Source organism: Choloepus didactylus, chromosome 19 (assembly GCF_015220235.1).
Source record: "Choloepus didactylus isolate mChoDid1 chromosome 19, mChoDid1.pri, whole genome shotgun sequence".
NCBI classification, from domain to species: domain Eukaryota; kingdom Metazoa; phylum Chordata; class Mammalia; order Pilosa; family Megalonychidae; genus Choloepus; species Choloepus didactylus.
The window spans coordinates 33,479,431-33,504,098 of NC_051325.1; the positions used below are offsets into that span (position 1 = coordinate 33,479,431).

The following is a 24,668-nucleotide window of genomic DNA, read 5'->3' on the forward strand; positions in this document are numbered from 1 at the left end:
TCAGTCAATTGACTGCAGCTGTGACTGATGACTCACCAAAGGGCGTGCCTTCCACAATGAGAGAATGCAATTGGCTGGATTTAATCCAATTAATCAGTTGAAGACTTATAAGCAAGACAGATAGAGGACCTTCACTTCTTCTTCAGCTGCCCAGTGAAGCATTTCCTGAGGAGTTCGTCGAAGTTGCCAGTGCATGTCCTGAGGAGTTCAATGGACATCTTCCTTGGAATTGACAGTTTGCTGACTGCTCTACAGAATTTGAACTCGTGCATACCCACAGTTGCATGAGTCACTTTTACAATTTGGTAGTCAGAGACACCTTTCATTGATTCTGTTTCCCTAGAGAACCCTAACCAATACAGTGTGCCTAGACACACCTGAAGATCAAGAAAGTGATTAAATGAGAGGAAGCAGTAGCAACAGACAAGATAGGATTTAACAAAGGATTATGAATACTGAATCTTTATATCAGTATTTTTTTTTAGATGCTAGGGTATTAGAATAGCTAAAAGGAAATAACTGAAATGCTGGAACTGTAAACCATAACATTCTTTGAATTTGCTCTATAGCTACTCATTAAATTGTACTTTGAAAGTTATCACCTTTCTGTATATATCTTATATTTCATAATAAGGAAAGAACTGAAATTGTGGAACTGTAACCCATAATATTCTTTGAAATTTGTTCTCTAACTACTTGTTAAATCATACTTTGAATGTTATCACTGTTATGTATAGATGTTAAAGTTCACAATAAAAAAATGTATTTAAAAAAAAAAATGGAGTGTGGGTCTCAGAGAGAGGAGAACACAGGGCTGGCCCAACCCCCACCTTGTTCAAATGGAGGCTGAGGCGCAGAGAGAGCGGGAGACCTGCATGTCAGGTTGTGCCAGGCCCACACCACGATGAATGTGGCAGTGGCTTTGCCGCCACTTCATGACTGCGGGTCTGAGGGGCCCAGGCCATTTCTACTCAGAACAAAGGCACCCGTTTTACAGAAAACCTGAAGTTGGGTTGCATCCCAGGTGAGTTCAACACCCCTCAGGTCTCAGGTACCTCCCTGTATCCTTGTCCTCAGATGCTGACCTCCACATTTCTCACCTAGGTGTGCAGCTACTCCACAAATCATTCATTCACTCCTTCATTAATTCAATAAATAGTCACTAAGTGGCTATTTAATGCCAGCAACTGTGCAGGGCACACGCAAATAACAATGACAGCTAACATTTGCTGAGGGCTTCCTAAATGCAAGGCATTGCTCTCAGCCCTTTACATTGAATCCTCATGCTTCCCTCTGAGGTAGGTACTTTTAGAAGCCCCACTTTACAGATTAGGAAATGGAGGCATAGAGAGATCATCTGCCCAAGGTCACACAAACAGTAAGATCTGGGTTTCAACCCCAGGCTATCTGAACGGAGCCTGTGCCCTGAACCAGGACACGAAATTGTGCTGGACATGCATAGCGACTGAGACAGGCAAGGCCCCTGTCACAGGCAGCCCGGCTGGGTGGAGGAGGCAAACACTTAACATGGCACCACAGGGTGAGCACAGGGGGACGCCATCTCTGAGGAGGGGACACCTAAGCTGAGAACTGAAGGATGAGCAGGAGCTGGTAAAGGGAAGAGGAAGAGAACTTCCCAGGCAGAGCAACAGAAGGTCTGAGGGGAAAGAATCTGAGGCCCTGAAAGGCAGGATTGTGTCAGTCCTCAGAGAGCTGAAGAAAATGAGGGCTCTTCCGGCCAATGGTGGAGAGAAAAGTATTCTAGGCAGAGGGAACAGCACATGCAAAGGCCCCGAAGCAAATGCAGGCCTGGCCGTTTCCAGGAACAGCAAAGAAGCCATTGCGACTGGAGTCAGAAGATGCGATGGGGTGTTGGGGCAGGTTACATGCGCTGGGCAGGCCATGAGACTTCGGCTTTTACACGGAAATGGGAAACCACAGAAAGATTCTGAACGGAAGAGTGGCATGTTGTTCAAGGTCAGTTTATTTTCTTAGAATGTGAGCAACATGAAGGCAAAGACTTTGTTTTGTTCGCTCCCATATCCCAGCCCTGGAAGAGAACAGAGGGCTTGGTAGCACAGTAAATATTTGATCAAGTGAATGAATGAATGAAATTGGGTGAGCGGAGTGTAATTCTGGAGTTGACTTCTTTACGGATCCTTCATGGAAAACCCGTCCCCCCCTCCATCCTCTCCTCTCCCACACCCCCCACCACGCACACCTCCAAGCACACCGCCCCCGCCTCCCACTCCCGCCATTAGGCTGCCGGTCTTACACACCTCCGCCGCCAGAAGACGCAGAGCGACGGGCTTTCCTGCACGGAGGGTTTTGCGCAGGGCACCGTATGGGCGGGGCCTGAGGGCAAACGTCGAGCGGCTGGGCGGGGCCGACCGGCGGGCGGAACGCGGCGGCGGGTCTGGGGCGGTGCTGCGGCGGCCGGAGCGGTTTGGGAGGTGCACGGGGTGAAGATGGCGGCGGAGCGGCAGGACGCGCTGAGGGAGTTTGTGGCGGTGACGGGCGCCGAGGAGGACCGGGCTCGCTTCTTCCTCGAGTCGGCCGGCTGGGACCTGCAGGTAGCCCCGCGGGACGGGTCGCCTCGGGCCGGCCCGAGGTTTCGGGGCACGGACGCCGGGTGCGGAGTGCCCGCGGCGGCCGAAGCGCACAGTCATCCCCGCCCGGCCGTGGCCCGACACCCTGGCCTCAGGATCCCGGGGCCTCTGGCCTCGCCTCGCCGGCCCGGCTTGGGCCTGCGGGGAGGCGAGCCAGCCCCGGGCTGGACTGCTCTGCCGAGCCTCAGTTCCCCCTCGCGGGTCAGCGAGGCTTCAGGCACTGCCGCGGTCCGCGTGGAGCCGGGCCGCCTGGGGGCGTGGCTGCTGCGTCGCGTCTCGGCTGGAGGCCCGCCGAGCCCGAATGACCAGCTCCCGAGTGGAGCAGCCCTTGGGACGCGGTGGTCGCTCATTTCCATTGCCACCCCTGGGTCGCCCATGGAGGGAGAAGCCCGTCCCGGGAGTTGGCCCACGCCCTCCTACCTAATTGGTGGGAGAAACTACCTCTGAGGTAGTGGCACGAGGTTGGGGCCTCTTCACGTTTCTTAGCTTAAGTTACCTCACGTGTAAAATGGGAGTTTCATGGAGTTTACCGTATAGTTCACTGGCACGTACAAAGTACTCATTAAATACTTGATTGATTAAAAAGACCTAAGCTCCTTGAAGCAGGGATGTTTGTTTACTCCTGAGTCCCCAGTGCTCACCTAAAACAATGCCTGACACATAATAGACACCCAGTAGTTAATTGTAGAAAGAGTTGCATAAATGTTCTTGGCCAGCCTACGTCTTAGGTAGAAGATGATGATGATGATGACTAATATTTGAGTGCCTACCATGGCATCAGGTGCCGTTCTAACTTGTGTTATTTGTGATATTTAACCTTCCTTTGCTTCTCAGCCCAGGCTTAGGGAAGTTAAGTAGCTTGCTTATGGTCTCGCTAGCTACCAAGGGGAGGAGGTAGGATTAGAACTCCATTCTGCCTGATTCTAGAGCCCAAGTTCTTAACCACCATGGTCCAGGCACTTTACATATGATGATTCATTTAATCCTTACAGTAGTACTGTGAGGTAAAGAAGATTAGCCCCATCTAATAGATGAATTCATCTTAAAGATGAACTGAATGCTCTGAGTGCAAATGACATGCCCAGGGTCACACAGCCAGTAAGAAGTGGGTTGGGATTTGAAACAGGTCTCCTGACTTTACCATTCTATCTTGCTTCCCAAACATAAAAGAGACAAAGCATCATGCCCTGTCACAGACACACAGTAAGTGTGCAGTGCCATTGCTGGACAGAAATACAAAATGTAGCTTCTGCTTGAAAAACTTAGAAGCACACCATGTTGTGGCTGGCCTGTCATCAAGCCCACTCTCCTCATTTTATAGATGGGGAAGCTAAGGCTTACACATGTGACATGACTTGCCTGGCCCATCCAGGACATGAATGTAGGCCTCCTGAATCCCCGTCCAGTGCATGTCCCACAACAGTGCACCGCCTCCTCTGAGGCTGGTTGTATCTCATGACATCGCACTGTCTCCTGGCTTGCTGGTGACTTTGAGAACAGAAGACATGTCTTTTTCATCTCTGTAGACCTCATTGCTCCTTATTTCTTTGTGCAAAGTGAGTGAATTGTAAATGCCTGTTGAATGAGTCGTTGAGAGACATACAATCACAAATGGCCAAAGGACTCCTGTATTCCTTCTGTATGTATAGAGCTAAGATATGGCTATGTTGAAGTGTTAATGGATCCTCTCCTCCTATGTACAGGGTTGGTGGGACAGGTGTCCCTATTTCACAGATTAGGAAGCTAAGCCTGAGAGAGAAAGTAAAATAGCAACCTGGACTGAACCCACAGTTCCTGATTCCTGACCATATAACATAAGAGCTAAGAGTAGGGCCTAAGAAGACTGTCTGGGATCAAATCCCAGCTCCTTTCTTTACCAACTGTGTAACTTTGGGCAATTTACTTAGCTTCTCAGTGCTTCTGTATCAATTATAAAATAAGATTATAATGGTACTAATTATGTAGGGTTCTGTGAGGATTAAAATGATTAACTCATGTAGAGGACTCAGAACAACCTGGCACATAAATAAATGCTCAATAGATATATACTATATTGGATCACATTTCCTCATGAAATGAGAATGAGTAGTGTCTTTCAGGCCTGTCTTCCCACTTGCCTTCTTTTCCACTTAGTAGTGGAATTTGTTTCAGACGATATGAAATAGTTGGGCTGTTACCTCTTGGTCTAATTTTCTATGGTGGATACAGACCACCTTGTAAGTGCGGGCCATGTCTTTTTGTCTTTTCTCCTTTTGCTTAAAAGATGTGTGTTAGGCGAAGGACTGTTTAAGTCCCAAGGTATTACCTCTCTGTTTCAGATTGCCCTAGCAAGCTTTTATGAAGACGGAGGGGATGAAGATATTGTGACCATTTCACAGGCAACCCCCAGTTCAGTATCCAGAGGCACAGCCCCCAGGTAAGGGCCAACTTCAGTTATTGCTACATGAGTGTACTTCATCAGTGTCAAGGAGCTATTTACTGAGTTGTTACAGGGTTCGGGCTTGGGAGTGCAGGCCTGCGGGTTTGAGTAAGACAGTTGGAGTGAGTGGTGGGTACTGATTACCTGCAAAACTCTAGCTTATTTGAGTGAGAAAGTTGGAGTGAATAGGGGTACTAATTATCTGTAAGATTCATTCATTTCCTGCAGATGCATGACTCTTACTTGAGTGGTGGTTTATGGTTCAGTCCTGGGGAAAATGACAGAACCTACTTCTAAGAATTTTAAGGGTCTTTTATTTATGAAATGTGAAGAGTGACCTCTTCATCTCTGGAAATTTTTAAGTAGAAGCCAAAGGACTTCCTTTCAGGGCTGCTTAGAGGTGAAAGGTTAGGCCAGGTGACTTTAAAAGGAGGCTTTGTAATGTTTTTAGAAACATTACAAACCCAAAGAAGTCTTGTAGAAAATGAATCTGTGTAACCCATCCTTTCCCAAGTTGATTAAGGAAACCTTATTGGGTGGAACGGTAGCCTTTGTGATCCCCTTTGGCATCTCCTCCTTGGTCTCCTTGGTCTCCTTGGTTCTCAGGGCAAATCAGTGCTGTACTAGACTGCATAGTGGGACTGTGCTGGACTTCCAGGAGGCAGGCAGGCCCTCTTTCCGTGAATGTTTCTGAATTGGGACTTCCCTCTACTTTAGCCTGATTTGCTTTTACCTTCTGATATATGTTTTAGCCAGAAAAGTTTGTTTTGGTTTCAACTCACCCCAGAATACAGATACAATATTGCTTTGCCAGTGAAGTGGCTTTTTGTTTCTCTCTAAGGGCATCGGAGTTTTAAAGCTACATTTCCTCCCTTTGAAGAAGGAGCACTAACCCCAGACCTCATTGTTTTCCTTTAACTTCTTCCCCTTCCTCTCGTCTCCAGAGAAAAGAGGTAATAGGCAAACAGTCTTGCAGTTATTTGTAGGTGTTAACCTGTGAGTTGTCGGTGATGGCACGTAGGGATGTTAATGCCCAGGTCATAATTTTTAGAGTCATGGCTAATGTTCTTACTACTGCTGGTAGAGACAGCTGATTTTCTAGGATGTGAGTCTTTTACAGCCATCCCAGTTTACTGTTAGGTTATTGGTATTTCAGAAGGAACAAGTTGGAGATAGTTGAAACTTAGCCTCTCATGTCCATCATATCAATTCGCTCCTCTCTTCTTCAGGAGTCCCAAAGTCCTGTCAAGGCTGTACTTTATTAGAATATGGATGCAGGAGCCTGACTGCCAAGCTTCAAATTCCAGCTCTGCTCCTTAGAAGCTTTGTGACTTGGGCAGGTTGCTTAACATCTCAGTCTCTCCGTATTCCTCACCTGTCAAATGGGACTGATAGTAGTGCCTATCATATGGAAGATGAATGTTAGCTGCTGTTGTCTTCCCCCGTCCTTTACTTGTGTGTTCCCTGCTCATTCCACAACAAGTACATACATTTTAAAACAGGCATAAAAGTAAAAGAATTAAGGAAATAGGAGAGTTTAACATTAAGACTGAGGGGAGTAAAAGCATGCACATGCTGGCCATGAGGCCTTGCCTTTTTGCTTTGGTTAAGCCTTAGGTTTGGTACTAGGCTTAGGTGAAGCCACAGAAAAGGGGAGGGAGGGCAGTTTGTCACATCGTTGTTCCTGTCCAGGAGGAAAAAGCTGACAGCATTCTCAGGAGAAACCAAACTTAGGTTGTTGCAGGTTGCTGCCAGGCTCTCTCATTCTCCCCACCATCATCACATTAAATTCTTTTTTATGTCCTCACTGTTATCACACAACAACACTCAATCAGTGAGTTCACCCTTTGACTCTAGAAGAGGTTCTTAATGAAGGGTCCCTGAACCCCTAGGGGGGAATCTGTGGAATGGAATTGAGAAGGTCTGTAAATTCCCCGAAATTGTAGGCCAAAGTTTGTGTTTATGTTGACACATATCTTTCCTGGCAAGAGAATCCGTAGGTTTTATCAGATCCTCAAAGTGCTCTAAGATATAAAAAGGTTAACCATTGCTATGGGGGAAGGTCTAACTTCCTCAGTAACAACAGCTGTCATTTATTGAGCACTTAATAAGTGCCAGGCACTGGGTTAAGCCTTTACCTACTTCTCTTTAGTCCTCAGAACAACCCTAGGAGATAGGTTCTGTTATCCCCATTTTACAGATGAAGACACTGAAGCAGGCCATCTTCTTAAGATCACACAGCTAGTAAAACAAAGATTTAAGTGCAGGTCTGTTTCTGATTCCAGTATCTCATCTCCCAGACAGAACTATGTGCTACCTCTCCTTGTGGAGAGTTTGCCCAGAACCTACTTTCCTAATGTTACCCCCCTTTTCCTGGTTTCTTAAATCCTTTTGTTCCAGCCAAACTGATTTCTCTCATGTCCCCATTCTGTCTTCTTTTTTTGGATCTCCTGCTTTTGTTTGAGCCTCTCACCTGACTGGACATGCCTGCTTTCTTGCTTTCTGCCTATCCAAACCCCTGTGTATCCTTCCAGGTGAGCTCCATCCCTGCTTCCTCCAGGGAGCATGTTCTTCCAACCCCTGACTAGGCAGCATACTGCAGTCTTGTTCGTCAGAACTCCAGTCACAACTCTTGATTCATTCACCTCTTTGACTCAAATTCATGACATCTCTCCTGTGTTATCCTGAACTGTTTTCCTGATATATAACTATTTTTTACCTCCCTAAGAAGATTATAAGTTCCTAGAAGGCAAGGGGAGAGGTGTGCTTATATTTCAGGAGCACACGTCCTCTGTCTACCTCTGTTGGCTATTTCTCAGGTACATTCTCTTCTTTAAACCTCTTAGCAGCTTTGGAAGTAGGTAGGGTGCTTACCATTTCACAGTTCAGGATGCTGAGTCTTAGAAAGTTTGAGTAACTCACATCTGCCATTTTAGCAGATTCAAGCCCAAGTCTGTCTAAATCCAAAACTGCTTCTACTGCTACATGCACCCTTCCTGTCCAGGAGAACATACCTAGCACAGAGTTGAGCAAGAGGTAGCTGTTAATTTCTTCCTTTTTTTTTTTTTTTTTTCCATCTCTTTCATCCAACAAAAGCTGTAGTTTCTTAGAATTTCAGGGATCGCCATTGTCTGATTCTCTAGAAATACACTATCCAGTAGAGTAGCCAGTAGCCTCAAGTGGCTATTTAAATTAATTAAAATTAAATAAAAAACATTCAGTAATTCATTTGCACTAGCCTCATTTCAAATGCTCAGTAACCACACGTGGCTGGTGGCTGGATAGCTCAGATACAGCATTTCCTTCATTACAGAAAGGTGCTTCTATAGAGCTAAATGACCAGATTAAAAGTAGAATGTGTCATCTGACAAAAGACTTGAGTGTCACTTCAGGGTACCAGGGTAGCCTGGGATATACAGTTATGACACTGGAAAATTGGAATTTCTGAGACGTTTTTCCAATTTGTGGACACCACAGGACAAAGTATTTTGATATTGGCAGTGTCCCCAGGACATCCAGGCCATAAGGTAACCTCAGAGCATTACTCCAGTGCAGTGGTTCTCAAACTTGAGCATGCATCAGAATTGCCTGGACAACTCCTTAAAACACAGATTGCTGGGGCCTCCTCCCAGGGTTTCTGATTCAGGAGGTCTGAAGTGGGTCCTGAGAATTTTTTTCTCACAAGTTCCCAAGTATTACTGATCTTCCTGGTCCAAGGACCACACTTTTGAGAACTACTGCTCAAGAGGAATACTTCAGTGTGCCACACACTGCAAAGGGCATTACCTGCGTTAGAGCCCTGAGTGCTCACAGAAAGCCCATGAGATGGGTGCTGTGATTGTCTCCATTTACACACGAGGAAGTGAAGGCTTAGAGAACTTAAATAACATGCCCGGGATCCCAGGTGAGGAGGCAGAATTAGGATGGCCACCAGTTACTTGGACACCAAAGTCTGTGTTAGATACTATCAGATTCTGGAATTTATGAGGGAATAAACAAACCCATAGAGCAAATGGTTTCTCAAGCAAGTGTACATTGTATATTTGAAGATGTTTAACAATAAGGAGATAGAAGATTTTTTACCATAGGTGGTTAGCCTAACCCACAGTCATTTGAAAAGATTGGGTTAGTTTGGTCATTTATGGAAAACACTCCCTAGAGAGATTACTGAGTAGAATTAGCCTCTCAGGGCACTGGTACATACCTCAGCACTGGGATCCTTTGGAACCATGTTTTATGGAGAGTCATGGTATGCCTGGGAGGTTGCTCTCAGCTAACTTGAGCAGGAAATATATTGGCTACATCGTTTGGTCTTTGTCCTCTCGTTTCTACTTGATGGAACCGCAAAGCGTCTTCTATCCCCTGAGTGTATGTATCCTTGAAATAAATCTTTCTTCAAGGCTGGGATGGAGCTTTCTTCCTAGTAAACAGTTCCTCTCTCTAGATTCACTAAACCTTTATTACTTCCTCCTCCCATGTTTTAGGGAAACTATTTTTTTCCCCTAAGAAGTATAAATTATTTTTTATCTTTATAAAACTTGCATCTCATCGTCCTTGGAAAACTAAGATTGTTCTTTGAGACCAGTTCTAGACTAGAAAAAAAGTGGCAGTATAAGACAATGTCAGAGGAAGGGAGTTAGCCCTGACCCTTCTCACACCCATCTTCAGTTTACTAAGAACTAACCCATCCTGCCCCACCCTGCATGTTACTCCTTTTTTCTAAATACAAATAGTTTTTTCTTGACTAACCTGTAGTAGAAGCAGATGGGCCCCTACATGCTGCCACCCACATGGTTCATTACTACTTCTTGACTGCTTGTCCTCCTTCTAATGTGTTTTTTTTCTCTTGTCTCTGCATTCACATATGCTGCTTTCCTGTACCACTCTACTGGTCCCTTCTCCCCATTAGCCCTGCTACTCTTGATCCACTTGACAGATTGTCTACCAGTTCTTCAGCATTCTGTATAAATGTTGTGTTCTTCTGGGAAGCCTTTCTTGTGTATCTGCTTCCCTACCCCCAGTCAGAACAAGAGGCTCTGTGCTCACCTGGCTCCTGTGTGCTTCCCTCTGTCGTGGCCCCTATTGCGTAGCGTTTAGTGGATGGTTTCCTGGCCCTTTTGTGCCACTAGCTGTAAGCAGCTCGAGGATAAAACTGTCGGATCATCGTTGTAAACCTAGCATCCAGTTCAGTGCCTGCACACAGGCATTCCTTTAGTTGTTAAAAAGTAAATAATGAAAGTAGCTATTCAGTAGTTAATTGTTAAGCTAGTACTGACCCTGCCCCACTCAAAGGGATCTTAAATTGGATTCCAGTTTACCTCACAATAGCACTTTCTAATTTTTCTCAATCCTAAATGACCTTGAATTTTAAGATGCCACATTATTTTGCACATAAACTTGGGCAGGGGGTAATCTTCTTCCCCACACATCCTCTCCCACTCCACCAAAAAAAGTTACTCCCAGTGTCCTCAACTCCTTAGGAGCTAACAATGTGGGTGTCTTTCTTTAACCATCCTGAGATCATTGTATTTCTTTGTGTCTCCAGTGATAATAGGGTGACATCCTTTAGAGACCTCATTCATGACCAAGATGAGGAAGAAGAGGAAGAGGAAGGCCAGAGGTGAGTCTTTGATGTGGGTACACAGCCCACAGAAAAGTCTACAATGATGCGTCAGTCACCTAGAATAGGAGTTCCTAAATGTGCTAGACTGATGTTAGTTATTACTGTTGTAGGCTGTTCTGGGTGGGTTACATCCCAGAAGCAGCCAGCTACTCTCTCTTGCTTAGAATTGAGCTTCATCCTGCTAACTTAAGTTTTCTTTTGTGATATTCTGGGCTTGTTTTTGGTTTTGTTTTTTAATTATTGGGATAATGCATATTTATTGGAGAAAATTAGGGGAAGGGAAATATCATTAAGAAGAAAAAAAGTCAGTCATAAAACCACAACCCAAAGGTAACTACATATCAATAATATTTTGGTATATTTCTTTCCAGCTTTTACTTTTTAACTGAAAAAGCAATGCTTCCACATAATAAACAGAATAAAAAGTATAATGAATATTTCCCCAATACACAGACACTGTTCTTTTTTTAACCCTTAAGAATTTTATAATTTCATGCTCATTGTAGAAAATGTAGAATAGTGTAATGAAAAAGTATAACATTAATTTACCCTTTGGTGACTATGGCTAGTATCTTGGCATATTTCCAGTTTGTCTTTGTTCTATGCATAAATCTGTATTATATTGTATTTTACATAGTGATGGTCATATAATTTTGTTCCTTTTGTGGATTATGGATATATCTTAAGTACTTCATGTCATTAAAATGGTTCATAAGCATTTTCAATAACTAGAATGATAATCCTTCATATGGAATGTCCAACATTTAGGTGTTGACAGTTTTTTTATTGATGAAAATATCGGTGCTGTGAACATCTTTGTTTGTTAGTCTTGACCACATTTCAGATTTTCTTGGAATAGTTTCTAGAAATGGAAATACCATGTTAAAAGTATGACTGTTCTTTGGGCATTTGATCACAGGCTCTTAGTTCTTAAGCCAGGGCTTTGAGATCCCTTAATAATCAACACTGTACAGTCCATTAAGCAGATCTCTAACTGGAATGAACAAGAATGAACTGGCTGCAGCCTCATTTCACGGGTTTTGGTTCTCTGTGGGATCTTCCTGAGGAACACTGTATAATAACCATTATGGAAATAGAATTACCTCATCATCGTCATTCTTTGAGAAGTGGGATGAGAAATTACATGTGTTTTATTCTCTGTTCTCATCCTATTGTGACCTTTATACTACCTCAGCCTTCCTTTTAGATACACGCAAGTTTCCAGAATAAGTGTTAATTTCAAAACTTTACACTCCTTGAGCAAAAGGCAGTGACCTTAAGAATGTGAATGCCCAGCTTCTAAATGACCTCTTCTTCCTCCTGCCTAGTCACATCCTCCACATGATGACTTTTCTCTATTTCACATCCTCGTTATGTCCTTGGCCCCTTGGCATTTCGGACCTGAAATGACACTGGTGCTGTTGTTGTCCAGTGTGGGTGTCTTGGGGCTTGTAATTGAGATCACAGCATCCTGCCGTTCTCCGGTGCCCTCAATGTCTGTCCCAAGAATGGCAATATGAGGCAAGGCTTGGGTGAGCCCTTGGTGCTGTATCATACCACCTTACCTATGTGTATTACTTTGTGCTTGTTCTTTTGCATACATCTGCTGATTTGAACCTCATGGCCCTGACTTAAGGAGCAGGTAGGTAGGGCATGTGGTCTTTTCTTCCCATTCAAAGACCAGGAAAGTGAGAGACAGAGTAGTTCACTGGCTTGCCCAGGGCACACAGTGGCAGACCCAGGATAGAAGCCTAGCTGCTTCTAACCACACCACTGCTGCCATTAACCCAGAGCTATTAGAGGGAGCTGCTTCTGACTATGATCATGGTCACTATCTCCTGGAGAAGTTCTAGCTGGCCACCGGATGGGTAAATCCCACCTGGCGCTCACTCCTGAGCTGACATGCTGTCATGCATGCCTAGAATGCCCTTCCCCCGATTTCTTCACCTGATAAACTCATCCTCATCCTCATCCTCAAGACACCTCTTCTAGAAAGCCTTGACTGTCTTCTCCAGCTCCATACCCTCAGCATTCCCCTTACTAACTTCTGTTGCTGCTCACGCTGCATTCTACTGCCTGCCTCCTTACATGTGTCCCCAACTAGGCAGTAAGTGCCTTAAAGATGGGCATTGTACCCTTCATCTCAGTGTGCCCAGCACCTAGCCCAGAGCCTGGCACATGCTCTATTCATGTTTTCCAAGTGCATTTGATGTTAGAGGTGTATTTTCTGCACAGGTTTTATGCTGGAGGCTCAGAGAGAAGTGGACAACAGATTGTCGGCCCTCCCAGAAAGAAAAGTCCCAACGAGCTGGTGGATGATCTCTTTAAAGGTGCCAAGGAGCATGGCGCCGTAGCTGTGGAGCGTGTGACCAAGAGCCCTGGAGAGACCAGTAAACCGAGAGTGAGCATAGGGGGGCCATTGTCCTGCCCACAGGACTCAGGTTCCAGAAGCAGGGGAGGAGACTTTCTTCACCCCTTTAGAGACTGGTTTTGTTTTTGTTTTCACTGGCTCAGTTGGTCTCCTGTGCTGAAGACCAATGCAGTTTCTCTCACCCTTTAACATGAAAGCAAGATTTGGGGTAGAGTTTTCAAACCTGTGGCCTATGATCTGCAAACGTTTCCATTGGCCTATCCAATTTCACCTATTCAGAGTTTTGCTTTGTTTTGTTTTAATTGAATTAATGGCCACCCGTTTTAATATACATTCTAGATTTCTGGGTTCTTTGGGAAAATAAAAAAATTTGGGGGATTATCCTGTGCCCAAATTCCTCCCTGGCCATGATTAACTAGCCCTTTAGCTGGGCAACACCCCCACCCCCACCCCCCTCAGTCAACCTAGTTCTTTCCTCAATCCTGGTCTCTTAATTCATTTATATCTGCCTGGCACTGAGTTTGATACTCAGAGTGTATCTTGCAGTTAACAAGCTTAGTCAGGAGCCCTCTTCTCCTTCCACTCACCTAGATACATCATTTCACCAGCCACCTGGTTAACCTCTCACCATTGACCAGCCCTGCAGGTGTTTATGAGCTTGTCTTTTATAGCCATTTGCAGGGGGTGGCTACCGCCTTGGGGCTGCACCAGAGGAAGAGTCTGCTTATGTGGCAGGAGAAAGGAGGAGGCACTCCGCCCAAGATGTGAGTATGCATTTGCCTTCCCTAGGGAATCTCGTGGACTGTTCTCTCATTTATCAGAAGAGAATGGTCTCATGTTATGCGTGAACCAGAAGCCTCTGAAAGGGAATCCTGCAGAGACAGTGCCCTTGCCACGGTCCCTGAATGGGAAGGCTTACCTGAGAATGAAAGGCAGCTCTTGTCTGGCTGGGCTGGGGAAGGGGGCTTGTGAGGAGGGGGAGGGGACAGGCAAATGAAGGCATTTCCTGAGCATTCCATGGACCTCAGGCAGAGGGCAGGTATATCCAAGGTGGGCATGGCTAAAGAACTTGGTTTTCAGATCACCAGAAGAGGCCTGAAACACAACTTTTTTTTTTTTAGTTAGCTATCCTTATTACGCATTTCTTTTTTCCCCTGTGCTTAGGGCTCCTTGCCTATAATCATACTGTATAGACAAGTCTGTCTTTTAAAATTTAATATCATGCCCTTAAGATTTTTCCATAGCCTGCAACCATTACTCACCTAGCTGGAGAGTGGCAAAGTCAAGATGCAAGCCCAGGTCACTCTAAATCAAAACCCATGCTCTTAATCTATGTTGTATCACCTTCCTGATTTGGATTATTTACCTCCTATCATTACAGGTTCATGTAGTGTTGAAGCTCTGGAAAAGTGGATTTAGCCTGGACAATGGTGAACTCAGAAGCTACCAAGACCCATCCAATGCCCAGTTTCTGGAGTCTATCCGCAGAGGGTGAGCGGAAGAGCCCTCTTCCAGGTCCCATGTCAGGAGTAAGGTGCCAGACAGGAAAAGAAGGACTTGATCATAACATTTTTTATTTGAGAAGTAAAAATTTTTTTAAGCAGATTTAGCACAGTTGAGATACAGATTCACAGATCTCATTCTCCTTCGGCAACTTTGTCCATTTTCCCCCTTTGTGCCTGGGGCAAAGCCAAGTGAACAGAAAAGAAATAGGTGTGTACAGTGACTTTGAGCAGGCAAGAGAGAAGGTGGACGCAGACAAGAGGCAGACTAGGCTAGCTACTGCCTACTTTCACAACTGGAACTGAGAGGTTTTTTCTCCCTTCACCATCATCACTGGCATTTCCACCCTGCTCTGGGTGGACCCCAGCATTGCCTTTTCTCCTCCAGGGAGGTGCCAGCAGAGCTGCGAAGGTTAGCTCATGGTGGGCAGGTGAATTTGGACATGGAAGACCATCGGGACGAGGACTTCGTGAAGCCCAAGGGAGCCTTCAAAGCCTTCACTGGCGAGGGTCAGAAACTGGGCAGGTAAGGAACAGAACAGGCAGGAGTAGAACTGTCAGTCACTTCGCACTTCACCTGGCAGATCCAGGGTCTCTCTTACTTTGTATAGTGCTTTATTGTATACAAAGCACTTCAAATTTTATCTTTATGGAAGGAATAGTCGAGCACATGGGCTTCATAGTTAACAGACCCAAGTTGAAATCTGCTTGATCACTTGCAGGCTGTTTGACCTTGGATGTATAGCCTCAGTTTTCTGAACTATAAAATGAGACTGGTAAGAGTCATGACCCCATATTGTTACTGTTGCAAGGAATAAATGAGCTAATGGGTATGGAATACTGCCTACTCGCGAGCAGTCAGTGTAGACTGCTGCTTTGAATGCTGCTTTGACTCAGTAATCTAAGATATTCAAGGAAAGTATGGTCTCCTTGATGACTGAGTCCTGCAACAGTCACACATACTCAGGTCACTTGAATTAAAGGGGAGGGGAATTAAAAACTTCAGACTGTCTCACACAGCCAGGCTTTGCAGAGGTGGTGTTCAGAATTCAAGGAAGCTCAAGGGCATTGTTGCCCCTTTGCAGGCTTGTGCACCACCATTATGGCAGCTCAGCAGCTCTTATCTCTATTTCTTCAGTCCTGCCTGACTCTAACTTCCTGTGACTTTTTCTGCCTGTCTTCACTTCTGTACCCACTGCCAAAAGATATTCTCAATCTTGCATTCAGAGCCCCTGAGAGGCTCTGACTGGTTAATAATCTGTTATCCCTGATAGGTAGAGTTCTCCCAGCAGACTCCTGGCTAGCCCATAGTCTGCCTTCTCTCAGGGGCGCACTCAACTTTGGCCATGGTAATGGGCTCACTCGGTCAGTGTTCTTCAGAGGTAACTGGACATGACAGGCACTCAGAGCATGGCAACCTCCTTGACAGTACAATCCTGTTTTACAGAGGGGAAAGCTGAGGCTCTTGGATGTTAAAGGGCTTCCCTTGGGCACATGGCTGGTATGTGGTGGAGACAGGAGTAGAACCCCAGCATTCTGATTGGTATTTCTTCCCATTCTCCTTGCGCAAAGCAAGAAGCCCTCTCTGACCTAGGTCTGGCAGATTTTGAGCTAGCCACTGCCCTTGCTACCTTGTTACCATTTGCAGGGATCAGAGCTTGGCCTACCAACAGCTGTATCCTTTAATTCTCTGGCTGGCCCTCTCCTAGAATTCCCTACCTCCCTATTAGCCATTCGTGCCTCATCAGGAGCAGGGGCCAGAATGATAGACATTAGAGACCAAGATGTTGCACTGTAGCAGTACCTGGAACAGTTAAGCCAGCACTGCTCACATCATTTCATTCCATCTACCCCATTGGTGGCTATGGTTAGTCTAGGTCAGCCATTCTCAGAGTGGTCCAACTGTGGCTTCCCTGACAGCTATAGTGTGCTTTATAGTACACCAGATAATAATTTTTTCTTTCTTAAGCAAATGACTTAAGATCAAGCTGACAAGGAGATTGGCTTTGAAAAATCTGTCAGTCCTGGCTCTTTTCCCCCAATTATCTGGAAAAAATACTTCAAAGTTAATAGATTATTCTCAATACAAAGATTTTAAGAAAACTCTTTCATTTATATTACATGTTTTTTTGGTTGTTTTACGTTTTTCATTAGTTTGTTTGGGTAGGAGTTAATCTGATGGTTTGGGAAAGACTAATTTTTAGTTGCAAACGGACAGGAGTTCACTCTAAGGATCACTGCTGCTGGAGATGAGCTATGGCTGCTCGCTGTGCCTTCTGTAAAGGCCATTTTTGTGGAAGAGATTGCAGAATCACAGGATTTGTATTATGTGGCAAGAAAGTACCTTAGGGCCCAGTTCATTCCCACGACAAGGGAAATGAGCTGTTGGGTGATTCAGGCTCTCAATTCGAGTGAGACTCAATTTCCCTGTGACTTATATGATATCTGCAGGAAGACCATAAAGAAACTCCTGTTTTTATAGATGGCTTCACAAAGGTTTCTCTTTCGACTTGACCATTCCTGGCCTTGGGGGAAAGCTCTTGATGCTGCAGGTGAGCCGGCCGTGCTTTGAAGAGAATGGCTCAGGTGTTAGCAATTTTCAGGAAGCACCAGACAATGCTGGTTCCTTTGCCGGCTGTTGTCGGCAGTGTTTAGAGAAGTTTGGAATGGATGCTCTTTTGAGTATCTTTCTCCAAACAAGAATAACAGGGACTGTTATTGCCGGTTCTTAATGCTTTCTCCACCTCAACTCCCCACTCTCCTTGAAGGCAGCATAGACTGGGAATGCCTCTCAGGTGACCTTCCACTTATAGCCCACATTTAAACATTTCCAAGTGATTTGGGTTCAGCACTTAGGCATCTGTAAGTGAGACAGAACTTAGAAGAATGATGGCAGTCAGCTATCAGTGTTGTTTGTTGTTAGCTAAGTTGTGTGCTAAACATTTCACTTGTGTTATCTCCTTTAATCCTGAGACCACCTTGCCAGTCAGTGCAGAGCTCAGTTGGTTCCACCAGTCTGCTCTTTAACCGCCACACTGTGCTGTATCATAGATTTTCTTGCACAGCCACATATATGATTGTTTGCACTTCTAGTATATCCTGGGTGCAATGCATATTTTTACTGAGTTTCTCAACTATCTGGGAAATAATATAGAGCCTCATTTTACTGATGAGGAAACTTGAGTCTTGGTACAAGAGTGTCCTGTCTGAGGTCATGGCTCATGGTGTACCCGAAAACCAGGCCTAAGTTGGCTGACTATAAGGCCTGGCAAGAGAATGTGGCAGGTGGTAAGAGCGTAGGACCCAGAGCCAGACAGCTTGGATTGTATCCAGGCTCCACCATGAACCAACACTGGGATCTTGGGCAAGTTGCTTAGCCCCACTGTGCCTCAGTTTCCTCATCTGTAAAGTGCAGGTTCTCACAGGCTGTTTTGAGGATGAAGTGAGTTTATACATGTAAAGCGCTCAGTATAGGGCCTGGCTTGGTAATGGGTGCTTTGTAAGTGTAGCCATGCTCATTATACCACCCCAACTCACCTTATTTTTAGAGTGTGTAAGAATAACAGTCAGAAGCCACACAGTCAAGTTCTATGCATCAGGCTTTCTTCAACCTTAAAATGATAAGAACCATCTCTATGCAAGAGGCAGTGTGGGAAGGCAGCCAAAAGTATCAGGTGCTTCCTTGTCTGGAGGACTTCCTAAGTTTCTGGCACTGTGTTGTGCCCTCTGCTCACATTATCACTTCATCTTCACAACAGAACAGTGCCATGCTTAAACATGAAGATATCAAAGCTCTGGAAAGTTAAGTAACTTGCCCAAAGTGGCACAGCTTGTTTAGTTTAGTTTAGTGTTAGAGCTGGGACCGGATCGCTGGTCTGTGCAACTCCAAAACTTGGGCTGTTTCTCCAGCATCAACACTGACTCCTGGATAATATTGGCTGCCATTTAATTGCCCACCCACCCTGTAAGATATGCAAGTGCTGGGAATAGTATCCCCATTTTACAGAAAAGGAATTTGGAGTACCAGGACATACCAGGACGTACGGTAACCTACTAAGGGTCACACGGTTCATAAATGGGGCTTTATCAGATTCTCTGGGAGCAAGGGAGTACTTTGAGAAAATATTTTCAAGGAAGTAAACCATGGAAAGGAAAGCTTGACAAAGTCTTGGCTAGTGGGAATACATATAAAGGGAGAAAGCTTGTTCATTGCACAAGTTTGAAAAGCTTTGCTCCACAGCAGGTCCTTCCATTTTCTCATCTGTAAAACAGAGATAATACATACCTCAAGGGATTGTTGTGTTGATTCAGTGAGGCCGTGGATATAGAAACCCCTTAGTGCTTGCATAAAGCAGGTATAAATATCATTCCTGTTTTCCTTCTTCCCCCTCCTACCCCCCACCCTTTCCTGAACAGATAATGCCAGCTGCTTTGGAATTACAGCTTCTTTCTCATTTAAGGCCTGACTGAAAAATCTTGATAGTTCCCTCTCTGGCGGGCAGTAGGTTGACTGAGTACCTGTTGTGTACTTGGAGTTGTTATAAACAATTGAGGGGGATAGGCTGTCTACAGTCTAATTGGAGATTTGACCTAACATCCATAAAACTAATGAACAAACAGTTTATATAAAAGATTTTAGGCATTTATGGGTTTAACATTTAACTCTCCTCTATTTCTAAGTGACTCTTGAGGCCCATGGAGGTGTAATATATTCATATGCCATGGCCCACATTTGGGCCAATGCATAGACTCTCCTTTCAGCTAGTTAAGTGTGGCCAGCACCTGCCCCTCTGAGCTCCCCTTTTAATTCTCAAGGCCCATATTTTTCACATTCACAGAAAAGAATAAGTTCACTTTTCAGTTGTTATTTGCTAATGATATGCTGTGGGGTAATGCTTCCCAAACTGTGTTTGTGAAGTACTATTTCTGCAGGAGGTTAACAAGTGTAACATGAAAAAGGGTGTGGTGGTCAACTAAGTTTGTCTTCACTGCGGGATCATGCAAGACCTTATGCTAGTGGCCTGTGATGCTGCTGATGTAATATGCAGCATTTCTCAAACCTTCCTAAGATGTCTCAAGGGACTAGGGTCCTTGGAACACACTTTAGAGAGCACTTTCAGTTTAATTTGCTTTTTAGGTTGCTAAGATGAGAGGAAAAGGTGAGGCCTGCTGATAGAGTCTGAGGCTTGGGGCGGGTGGGGGCATGCAAGCTGTCATCTAACGGCCTCTCTTCTCTGCAGAGGTCTAGACCAAAGGTCTCAGCTAAGAGAAAGGCTGAGAGAGATGGTAAGGCTGAGAGAGATGGTAAGGTCGTTCCAAGGAGAAGGGAAGAAGGCTTCAAACGGTAGTGAGGAACTGGGGGTTCCATGTGCATTTTGAATTTCTCAAATACCCTAAATGCTCTATGAAATTCTCCCCTTTAATCCTCACAAAAACTGAGCAAGGCAGGTGGCCTTAATCTTTGTTAAAAATCCTGGTTTCAACACTTGTTGAAACTAAGGGAGCTTAAGTAATTTGCCCAAGGCCACAGAGGTAGTAGGTGAATTCAAACCAGGGTTCTTCTAGTTCTAAGATTTGAGCTCTAAATACTGCAGCAGACACCATGTCTTGTGCATCTGTCGATAATTAATCCCTACAGCACGTGGCATTTTACCTTAAGGAAACCTTGGGCCCTTCCTGGTAGTTGACCCATGAGTATGAGATATGCAGATCAGTGCGTCTACACTAGGGGTACAGACCTGGAAAGTCGATCACAGAGAAAGAGTCCAGACTCCTTGCATCCTGTCAGTCACCCACAGACTTGGAAGGAATGCTCCCTTCTTCATTCTCGCCTTGGCCACTCATCAAGGCTAGAGCTCATTCTGATCCGCTGGGCCCTCCGGCCTGATGTCCCTATCTCTCCTGCCCAGGCTGTCCTGCATCCTGCTTTCCTTCCTTCAAGCCCTTTTTCAGGTGAGGACACTGAAGAAAGAGGACATTGACTAACATGCCCAGCTTCGACAATGTGTGATTCAGGGTTTGGGGTGAATTCTGCTGAGCATGTAAGTTCCAGGAGGGCAAGGATTCTGTATTGGTTACTCATTACATCAACAGGACCAAACATAGTGCCAGGCACAAAGCAAACACTCAGTAAAAATCCAAGAAGGGATTCCCTTTCTGCCAGGGATCTTGTGTCTGTTCATGTCCTGATGCAATCCTCTCTCCTCAGCACTACCCCACAGGTGTTGAGTGCCAGCTCTCCAGCCCAACAGGCAGAAAATGAAGCCAAAGCCAGTTCCTCCATCTCAATCAACGAGTCAGAGCCTACCACAAACATCCAAATACGGCTTGCCGATGGTGGGAGGCTGGTACAGAAATTTAACCACAGTCACAGGTACCTTGTGTTATCTGACCTAGCTTATTCTAGGAGTGCCCCAGAGTCTCTCACAAATGCATGGGAAGCAGAGAGATATTCTTCTTCCTAAAAACAAGCGAGCACTTCTTGCTGTCCCCAAAGGAGGCAGTAGGATGGAAAGAACTGCAATTTGAAGACTTTATTCTGGTCCCCACTCTTCCATTAAGTGTGCCCAGTGACAGCTCACTTCCTTCCTGTGAGTTTCATTTCCTCACCTGTAAAGTTAGGGGATTGGATTCAGGCAGTGACCCCTGGTTTTTTTAGCCACCAAATTCTTCGTTCAAAGGAAATCTCATGCTAAAGCCCATGTGTAGAACAGATAAAATCGGAACGGTTGTGGCTGATGGGGAGTAGAGGGATCCTACCCACCTGGCTTCCTCTGCCACTCCCACCCCCCACACCCCCATACCCCCCAAGGGTCTCTGAAAACCACTAGGCTATTAAGGTCTGTTCTAGATCTGGCTTTGAGAATTCTGGAAACACCTTTACAGTCTCAGACCATATGGGCTGGATCAAGGCACACCACCCACTCTCCTCCAATTTTAAAGATGGGGAAACTGAGGCACAGAGAGACAAGACTAGTGGGGAAGGTGCTGGAAGACTGTTGCCAATAAAAATATTTGTCAGTCCCTTTCTCTAGACCAGGGATGTCTCAGTTTCACCAATCATAGGCCAACTAAACCAGAACCCTCGTGTGGGGGCCATTGAGTTGTTTGACAAGCCTTAAGTACTGACAGCGTTCACCTGTGGGGTGAAGTTGCTAAACAAGCACCAGATGTGAGCCAGGTGCCTAGGGAGCCTTTGTTCAAATGTTTTCTTTTTTTTATTAGGTACCCTTCATTATGCTTGATGTTTAAGGGGATTAGCCCATCTCACCGTGATCTAAGTTATTTGCTTCAGTTTCATTTCACTTATTAACAGCAGCCTTTGGCACTACTGCTTATGGCCTAGGTGGGCAGCCTGTCCTGGGTGCTTACTAGCTGGGTGAAAGCAGTTTTGTTTGCTAAAAGGCTCAGATCCCTTTGTGTGCCCAATATTAGATGGAAAGAAGCTTCTGTTTAAGCACTCTAGGGAGGAGAATATCTGTTTCCAGGTCACCTCGTTCTCTTGTGATCACCAGGTTCAGGATACAGCAATGTCTGGAGAAGGGATCCCTGATTCTCAAGATATGCTGTCCTTTGTTAATTCTTCTGACAGATAGTTTGAGTGCCTTCTGTGATTTACAGAAGAGACGTAATGTTTTCTGCCCTTGTGGGATTCATGGTCTGTAGGAGGAAACAGACATTAATCAGATCACTCCAGAAGAATCAGTACCATGGAAGGAAGGTCAGGGGATGTAGGCCAGGAGTATGGGGAAGGCTCAAGAGGATGTGGTTCATCCTTCCTCGCAGTTGGGTGGGCAGGCATGGGAGAAGGGCACTGCTCACCCACCTCCCCACTCACCCCTATTCCACCAGGATCAGCGACATCAGGCTCTTCATTGTGGATGCCCGGCCAGCCATGGCTGCCACCAGCTTTGTCCTCATGACTACCTTCCCAAACAAAGAGCTGGCTGATGAGAGCCAAACCCTGAAGGAAGCCAACCTGCTCAATGCCGTCATCGTGCAGCGGTTAACATAACTGCCCAGCTGTGTCTCCTCCCTCCTGTGTCTCCCACAGCCGTTGATCACGCCCTTTGTGGATTCACCCCTTCCACCCCCATACACACTCATCAGTCCAGTGCCACGTCTCCCTCCGTAGCTCTGGGTTCTTAGATCTCGGTTGGACATTTGTTTTCTTCTTAGTTGCATTTTCTGGGTTTTTGTGATGATCAGTGGACTTTAAAGGAAAAATAAATAAAAAACAACCAAAAAAATTGAAGAATTATCACCAGCATGCTGTATGGAAATTCTCCCATTGAAGTAGACTTCGATTGCTTTAAGATCATATTTATTTGGGGGGCTTATGGGAGGAGCCTTCCTTCCATCCTCTCTGCATAGAAATTGCTTGTGGCACACAACACCCATCCACTAGTGTATCTCTCCCACTGCCCCCAAAGAGACAGCATAAAGGATTTCCCCCTTTATAGGGAAGGGAGGGACTTGTGGAAAAGAGGCTTCATTGTCACTCCTCCCCAAAAGCACAGATCTCTTGTCCTGATAAAATGGCAGCAGCAAGAGTGCTGTGGAGTTAATACCAGGACCTAGATGCACATGACCCCTTCAAGTGAAAACACCTCACTGTGCTCCTCTCCCTCAGACCCCTGAGAAATTCATGCTCCCCAGGCTTCGGCCAGTTGAGATTCTACACTCTGTCTGCCCCAGCCTTTTCCTCCCTCAGTATCCAGGCTGGCTGCTCTCACCCTGGTGATTCTCAGCTGCTCTGTCATTGCTTCTTACTCCACAGGCACAGATCCCTGAGTGTAACAAAGAGGTAGATGAGATGTTTTTTCATGGGGAAACAGCTCACATCAACCCAGATGAGTTCAGAATCAGGTTCTCAGCCAGAAAGAGACGAAGAGAATGAAAATGCCATGGAGTTATTCACTAGTGATGTGTGGCAAATCAGATGTTGAGAGGAGTAGGTTTCCTGTACTACGAGCACACAAGCACCTTTTTCTGTTAGTATTTGCAAAAGAGGCTTCACATTTTGAGGGTGAGTGTACCATTAGTGCATGGCTATAGGGTGCAGGTTCTGCTTTAGCTTTGTTCTTTGTCCTGCTGAGTTCTGACTGGTGGCAACTTCAACAGTATTCCCAGTCTGGAAAATACCCTCCATCCCCATAAGTTTGCTTCCTATGCAAGTTTAGGAGAGGAGGGTCATTGAGGTCTTGGATAGAATGCCCTTCCCACTTGCTTAGAATCTCACACCTACAGTTAACACTGACTCAGAATCTCAGTTTTGAAGCTTAATGTGCCTCAAGTCTCTTTGCAAGCAGCTATCACCAATTACTTTCTCTTTTCTGCTTTAACATCCTGCCAGTGAGCCAAGAACCAACACTACACCAGCCAGAGCTGAGAAGGGCTTGTGGTTTCAACCAAGACCTATCCTGAGAAAGGGACTTGGCTTGGTGCTTCTGATCCCAAAAGCAGGGCCTGCCACAGCCATATCACTCACAGTGTTTCCTCCAGCTGGTGGAAGTAACTGGAAACTAAATGCAGATCTGGAAAAACTCAACTATTCTCAGCTTGACCATTAAAAACCAAAATGAGAACAATGGAGTTTTGTACTTTCTAATGAGTGTCGTGCAAGGAAATTAATAACAGCCATCAGAAGCACTTCGTTTCTTCACAAGTCCCATTTTGCAGTGCAAAACCTGAAGTCCAGGTCGTGGCTGGTAAGTGTGAGGGGCTGCTTGTCTGCTCCCAAAGCCTGTGCTCTAAACTGTATGTGCACTTTCCCCTCACCACCCTTCTCAGGGTTTCTGCTTACATTGATTAGTACACACCAGAAGAGACCATTAAAAATATCCACTTAAATCTCATCTAGAAGGGTTTACAAAAGGATCGTCATTGGATTTCCAGCTCTCTGTGGGAAGTGTGCTGTGGCTGTAATTGTTGCCCTGTTGGTGCAGTCACCACAGACCAGCCACATATCTGGCCCAAGGTCAGAGGGATTGCCAGCCACTGAGACAGGGAGCAGACCATTCTGATTCCAGGTTGAGTAAGGACGTTTGCAACTCCAGGTGTCTGTTCCGGGTGGTCCAGATGGAAAGGCCCATCCACCCACATAGGCTTTCACAGGTTTTAAAAAAAAAAAAAAAAAAAAAAA

At 45.4% G+C, this 24,668-nt stretch overlaps 1 protein-coding gene across 2 annotated transcripts; it reads left to right on the plus strand.

Moving 5' to 3' along the window:
• The first annotated feature begins 2,422 nt into the window (after positions 1-2,422).
• NSFL1C (NSFL1 cofactor) lies at positions 2,423-24,668 on the plus strand. Of its 2 annotated transcripts, XM_037811832.1 has the most exons (10): positions 2,423-2,573; positions 4,928-5,025; positions 10,574-10,648; positions 12,288-12,293; positions 12,887-13,052; positions 13,694-13,786; positions 14,404-14,513; positions 14,913-15,050; positions 20,733-20,897; positions 22,376-24,668. In XM_037811832.1, exons 1-10 carry the CDS (start codon positions 2,469-2,471, stop codon positions 22,536-22,538), a joined length of 1,119 nt encoding a protein of 372 aa, XP_037667760.1. In that variant the 5' UTR covers positions 2,423-2,468; the 3' UTR covers positions 22,539-24,668. The 2 variants fall into 2 exon arrangements, with proteins under 2 accessions (XP_037667760.1, XP_037667761.1); XM_037811833.1 differs by lacking the exon at positions 12,288-12,293.

What these genes read in the sequence shown, in the direction of transcription:
- NSFL1C (XM_037811832.1), top strand. Translation starts at nt 2,469, where the DNA reads ATGGCGGCGGAGCGGCAGGACGCGCTGAGGGAGTTTGTGGCGGTGACG. An exon ending in GGAGGCACTCCGCCCAAGAT is followed by an intron (nt 13,787 to 14,403) that starts GTGAGTATGCAT and finishes CTATCATTACAG; the next exon opens with GTTCATGTAGTGTTGAAGCT. An exon ending in CTGGAGTCTATCCGCAGAGG is followed by an intron (nt 14,514 to 14,912) that starts GTGAGCGGAAGA and finishes TTTCTCCTCCAG; the next exon opens with GGAGGTGCCAGCAGAGCTGC.